Consider the following 7,500-nt stretch of genomic DNA (forward strand, 5'->3'; position numbering starts at 1 on the left):
TTTCAATACCGCCATCCATGCCATGTTTTATTTTGAACAACCACTTTGAAGTCACAATTGATTTGCGTTGAGGTCTAGGAACAACTTCTCATACATCATTTTGCATAATGGATTCATATTCTTTTGTCATGGCATCCTTCCATGCTTAGTACTTCACTGCCTCTTCAAATGATTGAGGTTTACTCTGTATGATAGAACTCATAGCAACAACATAATGTTTATATCGACTGGGCTTCTTGCTTTCTCTAAAAGTGCCCCTGGGAGCAGTATGTTTTTTCACATCCTATAGAGTATCACAAAGCCATAGAGGACTTTTCCTATATGCAGGAGGATCTCATGGATCAATAGGCTCAACAGGTTCATCTAGGTCCTCATGTTGAGGTTCACGAGTAGAGGGATCCACATCATCATTTCCTTCTTTAGAAGAGATAGGTGGAGGACTAATTCTTACTTTTTCAAGAGCTGCATCTTCATCAAATGTTACATCTTTACTAAAGTCTATTGTTCTTTTACCAGGTATATAAATTCTAAATGCTCTAGAATCTTCACAATAGCCCACAAACATACCTTTCTTACCTAAATATTCAAGCTTGTTCCTCTTTTCTTTTGGTACATGAAATAAACAGGACAACCAAATATCCTTAAATGACTGACATGAGGTTTCTTGCCTGTGAATACTTCTTGAGGAGTCTTGTCATAAAGTACTCAAATTGAGAAGCATCCACATTATTTTCATACCTTGTATTTCTGTATCTCTTTTGAGGATGATGCTCCTGATCACGATCATTGTGAGCATTGATTCTTCCTTCATATCTTCTTCCTCCATAGTACCTCCTTTTTTGATCAAGAGACATATTATCGTAATTGTTGCTTCTCCTTTGATTATAAGAGGATTTTCTTTCTGGACAATCTTGAGCATAGTGCCCATGCTTGTGACAGTTAAAGCATTCAAAATTCCTCGTGCTCTTCTTGAAAAACTTGGGTTTGGACTTTGGCTTAGAAGATTTTCCCTTTCCTTTCTTCTTTTTTGCTTGTGAAGCGAAGGAAGATGGTTCTCCTTCTTCGTGTCTCTAAATTATGCCCCTTGAAATCATCATTGATTCTTCCTACTTGCATCTTCCAATCAATTCATCAAAAGTTGGCAGAACATTGTTATTGCTGATAGTAGTAATGAATACTTCCCAAGCTGTAGGAAGTCCATCAAGGGTTTTGTTTACCAATTCCCTATCAGATAGGGGCTCACCAATAGACAAAATTTGGTCTTTGAGTTCAGTAAGCCTTATAAAAGAAGACTGAATATATTCTCCCGTATTCAATTTGATATCTTTGAGTTGTTTCTTCAGGTCAAGGACGTGATTTAGATTTTGGACTTCAAACATGCCAACAATCTTGTCATACATTTCCTTAGATGTCTTCAGTTTGGAGATACAGGTAAGAAGATGGTCTTTCAAAGAATCAATGATAATTTTGCGAGCTCTGATCTCAACTTTGTTGTATCTTTCTTTAGCAACAATAGGGGCATTTTCAGGACATTGGGGTACACCTACTTGGACATACTCCAGAACATCTTCTCCATCAAAGTTGGTGTCCATCATGAGTTTCCAAGTAGCATAATTTGAAGCCCCTGTCAATTTATGTCTATCCTTGAAGAGGGATGTAGCCATCTGAACTGATCTCCTGTTATATTTTGAGCAACAAATAAGGTCTTTCAACAGATAATTGCCTTCAACTTACCGTTCTTGAGCTTATCTTCACCACAACTTTGATACCATGCTAAATTTTGCAATTTTGAAATTAATTATCTTAGATCTTCAACCTTTAAGTGCAAACAGTAACCAATAACCATATAGAAGACAATAAATGTACAGTAAGACAACAAATTTGGTCCAAGATCGGGAAAAACCCCACTGTGGGGGAAAACCTTTTAAGAATATTCTTCTATTGGATCGTCATCAAATGTTCATCACAGATACATAAGCAGAGTACAAAACCCTTTTCTCAATGACAACAACATTACCCCTTTAGGACAAATCTTCTGAAGTGTGAGATTTGATCACAAATGTAGAATAACAAATCCTTCAATCCTTTAACAAAGATTACAAGTGCGAGAAGAAGATTAGCTTTCACGAATGAGATAGACAAGTCTTCATATGCATGCTAGAAATCCAAGACAATATGCCTTCACAATAAGATGATCTGGACATAAATAATAAGTAAATATCCTCAAAGTGCGATAGGATGAGACTTGTAATATGAGTTTTGCAAAAACTGATACAAGGGAGATCTGCCACCAATGATAATACGAGATAGAGATCTAGCCAATAATATGAAATTTGTCAAACAATAATGCAAGAAAGGAATCTCCAGAAATGTGAGATAGAAATCTCCACTAGATCTTCCAATGATGAAACGAAATAACATGCTTCCAATAAATTTTCTAACAGTGAGAGAGATAAAACACTAATGCAAGGGATTTATCACCAATGCGAAAGAGATCACCAGTAATGCTAAGATATCTTCCACTGAGAATCAAATCTGCCATTGATAATCAGAGATTTGCTAGTGATTATAAGAGATCTGCCATTGATAAACAAATCCGCCAATGATGATAAGAGTTCTGCCACTGATAATCAAATATGCCACTAATGATAAGAGATCCGCCACTGATGATAGGAGATATGCCATTGATGATAAGAAATCTGCCACTAATAATTAGATTTGTAAATCTACAATAGATATGCTAACAATAAGAGTGATAAATTACTCATGCAAGGGTTTGATCACCAATGCGAGAACTAGATGACCAAAGCAAGAGAGAGAGAACTCGATGTGTTGCAAATGAAGGTTTATCCTCAATATATAGGAATCTTTGAGAGAAAATCCCTAACTTGAATTGGGTTTTTTGGAAGCTCCTAAAGTGATCCATTTTTGCACATGTCGAATTAGACCACTTAAGTGATTTTATTTGCACATGTCAAAATAACTTTATAAAACAATTTTGAAATAACTTTTGCACTTGAGAAATAATTTGCTTCAAGGGTGAAAAGGGTTAACTCATAGATTGTTTTTCTAGGGAAATTTCTCCCTTAGTCGCACAAAATTCAACAAACATTAGTTCTATTATGTTGGAGATCAATAATTCCTTTTTCATCTTTGTTGGTAATTTCACAATGCTTTAATACATGATTCCTCAAGCACAAGTTCTAGATGTCATTCACGGTTGGTTTTAAAAAGAGATCTTCATCTCACATTTTCACAATGAATGCCAATACTTATCTCATGGAGTTAAGACTTGAAGCTCAAATGCCTCACAGAGTTCAACTAAAATTCGATGCCACAAAGATCACATGAAACTCGAGTTGATTTGTAGAACTTGAAAAGGCTTGGATCTCTTCTCCACACGCTTCACATCATTCCATAGTGACAAGGTGGCGCAAATATCGCATAAAGGAGCTACAAATCTCACATAAACAAGTGATATAGACCTTCACATGAATATCCAAAGGCTACAAACCCTTCACATGCATAAATAAGAGGTATAGATCTTTGAATGAACATGAGGAACATAACATAGAGCATAGATGAACAATGCCATAGAAATCTCGCATAACAGAGTATAAATATCACAGAGAGGCTCACATAACATCATAGAGATGGAATTTAATCACAACAACGGAACACAGGCTTATATGCCATAGTAACAAGGCTCAGATCACATCACAGAGATATCCACAAAACTTAGCCTTTCTTGCATAGAGCTTGAATCTCAGAACTTGGATCATCATGATTACTTGATCACATGCAGCGACTTGGATAGCCTTAGACTCGGATGTAGAGGCTCATCATTTGAATGTCATTATAGACTTAGGTCTTCAATAGTATTATGCCTTCCAAAGGAACTCAAATAGGCCTACACACTTAATTTCGCTGTTATTGTAACATAATATTGTTTCAACCTCAATCATTTTTCTATGATACCTTCCACCACATAGACATGTGAGCTCCTTACACAATTAAGAGATTCCAACTTAGATCTCCTCAGATCAAAGACAAAAAGTTCATAGAACTCCAGACAAGATTACAGTTCGGAGGAGGCTTGGATATCGGCCAAAAGATGAATTCAAATCCTTTTTATAGACCTCAGAGATCCAGATCACCATCCACAAAACTTCAGATTACAAACCTTTGTACCATAATATTTTGTTCTGAGGTAATTCAGACCTCTTGGATACCACAAAGGAATAGATTTTATTGGGCTTGGATTTATTCAAACTTGACATAGTAATAATGAGATTGTACAGTCTTAGTTGGATGCTTCCTTCGACCCTTTCTTCACTGAACTTCGGCCTATAAATAATCCTTAGTAACTTGGTTTTCTTGTACACAAGGATATTCGGTCTTCTTACAAAGATCCACAAAAGTTCGACCTTCTAGTCCAAAGAGAGATTCATCCTTTCTAGAGAGAGATTCATCCTTTCGGAGAGAGATATAATCTTCAATTGCTCTCTGATTGGATCTGATACCATGTTGATATTTCAAGGGCGAACAACCTAGAACAATTTTTCTTCAACAAATAAATACTTCCAATGATTAGTTAGCATTAAGTCCACATAGAATTCATTCAATATCATTAAGTAATTATACAGAAGAAAATTTCAACCACCTAAACATGAAAGAGCAGTAAAATAACCATGAGATAATGAGACAAAAAAACATAGATATTTAGGCTTGAGGCTGGGGCAAAACCCATTAATCTTTCCTTATGCGAGAGAGAGAGTTCAATGTTCATCAATACATTAGAAGTAACAACATCAAGAGAATAACCAGACCAATAATCAAGATCAAATGCCAAGCTTTCCTTCTCCTCCCTTTGATTTCCACTTTTCTTTATCCTTTCATTTGCACTAGAACCAATGTTATTAGAACCATATTGGTCATCGAACCGGTAAACCCCCTAGATCAGGAACCAGTCAAAATTAGACTAGAGTCGGTCAGAATCATACCGAAACCAGTGAAAAACCCGGACCAAAAAACAAGTCAACCAAAAACACATAAAATATTCAAATTTTAAAGAAAACCATATATACTCATGTGCATCCATCTTAATCCAAACCCTTTATACACAAATAAGAAAACAAATTCATTTATAGAGCATGTAAGAGTGCACATAACCAAAATAACAACGAGTGCAATCCATCCTTGAACTGAAAATACATAAAAAAAACAAGACCTAGATGGCCTCTCGCATCCAAACAATATCATGCTACAACAAATACCTATATATCATCAAAATATTTGCATATATTGGGATCTTTGTCATCGATATCACCCTTTAAGCATTAATATAAGATAAAAAATGCTTAGCATGTCAATTCAAGATTTTTTTCTAGTGATGGGTACATTTTTAGCAGGGTCATGATAGAGGAGTTCAACAATTAAATTCACTAACTTCAAGGTACATAGGGGGATTAGTGTCTTGATTAAATGCTAGTTCGATACTATCATACATGATAAAATCGAATGGAAACATTGCAACCCCCCCGAAACTTGAAATCCTGAAAAACTGTAAAGTATGCTAGAGTTTGAGTGAGATGTTGTTAAGTTATGGTATGTTCTACGCTTATAAAAATTTACTTCTTTTTCTTATTATATTCCACAGATTAGCAATCACATGTACATAAAGTAAAGTGCAGATAGAACATTAAACAATCGACAGAAAACAATTCAAGACAAGAGACACAAGATGTGGCGGCTAGCCAGGGGCAAACCCCACAATGTGTGGGGAAACCCTTTGATCAAATCTTCTTTTATCTTCAATAATTCAACAGAGAGAAATAGTACAATAAATCTGATTCATATCAGCAGTAGCAAACCCTAGATCAGCAACATCAGCATTAGCGGCTTCATTATCAAACTAAGGCAGACAATATCTCACAAACCGACCATCGGATTGACTTCATTCCACCACCAAAAGTTTCGGCTTCCAGAGGAGGTTCAGATGAACCTACAACACAGTTCAGATGAGGAGATATTCTAGGCCACGCAGGTCAATCTTTACTTCTGCAGTTGCAGCTTCAGTTTCAGCAATTTCCGGCTTCAAACTAGGGCAGTCGATATCTTGCAAACCGTTCATCGGATTGACTTCATTCCACCACCAAAAGTTGCGGCTTTCAAAGGAGGTTCAGATGAACCTACATCGCAGTTCCAAAGAGGAGATATTCTAGGCCACGCAAGTCAATCTTTACTTCTGTAGTTGCAGCTTCAGTTTCAACAGTTTCCGGCTTCACATGTGTGAGAGAGAGACCCATTTCAGTGCAGTAGAGAAGAGACTCATTTCTGCATAGTAGAGAGAGAGAGAGATGCGATTAGATGAGTGAGTGAAAATGAGGAAAAGTCCTCTTCTATTTATACACAACGTTGGTGGGTGAATAGATGCGACTGTTGGGCTTCTGAGCCTACATGAGTTGTAGGTCGGCTTGATAATAATTCCATAATCAAAATAAATTCATATCTCCATGAATACTTATCGGAATCGGATGATCTTTATATCAATCCTACACCTCTCGACAAGAGGAATCTAATAAAAATATTATCAGCCATGAATAAGATGATCCACATGAAGTTTTCCCTGGTTGCCAATTTTAACACTCCCTCTCAACCATGGAGAACTTCATCTGCAATCTGTCTATCGGTCATTACTATTCATCCATCAAATGCACTGCCCTGTACAGCCTAACCCTTGCCCTGCTCTGCTCTATTCTGCCTGTTCTGCTTTGACTTGTTCTGCCCTGCACTGATATGTACTGTTTTGCTATGTTTTGCTATGCTCTTGCATTGTTCTGTTCTGCTCTGCTTTTGTCCGAATTATGAAGAAGAAGAAATGATCGAGGATGTATCATACTGACTCAAAGTTAGTCTCAGAGTATGTACCACTGGTCCCAGACCAGTCTCAACCAACCCGAAGTCAGCGTCATAGTGAGTACAACTCCACTGGTCCTAGACCAGTATCATCCTCCACTGACTCAAAGTCAGTGTCAGAGTGCGTACCACTGGTCCCAGACCAGTCTCAGCCGACCTGAAGTCAGCTTCATAGTAAGTACCACTCCTACCACTGGTCCCAGACCAGTATCGCAGTCTTAGAGAGTGTACCACTGGTCCCAGACCAGTCTCAACCGACACGAAGTCAGCGTCATAGTATGTACCACTCTCACTGGTCCCAAACCAGTACTGCACTGACACAAAGTCAGTCTCGGAGTATGTACCACTGGTCCCAGACTAGTCTCAACCGACCTGAAGTCAGCGTCATAGTATGGTACAACTCATACCACTGGTCCCAGACCAGTATCGCAGTCTCAGAGAGTGTACCACTGGTCCCAGACCAGTCTCAACCGACTCGAAGTCAGCGTCATAGTATGTACCACTCTCACTGGTCCCAGACCAGTACTGCACTGACACGAAGTCAGTCTCGGAGTATGTACCACTGGTCTCAGACTAGTCTCA

At 37.8% G+C, this 7,500-nt stretch overlaps 1 protein-coding gene across 1 annotated transcript; it reads right to left on the reverse strand.

Annotated features, from left to right (window-relative positions):
- Nucleotides 1–1,106: 1,106 nt before the first annotated feature.
- Nucleotides 1,107–1,664, reverse strand: LOC149152858 (uncharacterized). The gene has a single exon (XM_089443620.1). It carries the CDS (start codon nucleotides 1,662–1,664, stop codon nucleotides 1,107–1,109), a length of 558 nt encoding a protein of 185 aa, XP_089299746.1.
- Nucleotides 1,665–7,500: the final 5,836 nt, after the last annotated feature.

Source organism: Pinus tabuliformis, chromosome 9 (genome assembly GCF_031772625.1).
Source record: "Pinus tabuliformis cultivar Carrire ecotype Pingquan chromosome 9, CPIR1, whole genome shotgun sequence".
Classification (NCBI taxonomy): domain Eukaryota; kingdom Viridiplantae; phylum Streptophyta; class Pinopsida; order Pinales; family Pinaceae; genus Pinus; species Pinus tabuliformis.

Bases quoted from the DNA above. Each gene is read 5' to 3' on its own strand.
- LOC149152858 (XM_089443620.1), bottom strand. From the start codon at position 1,664: ATGGCTACATCCCTCTTCAAGGATAGACATAAATTGACAGGGGCTTCA.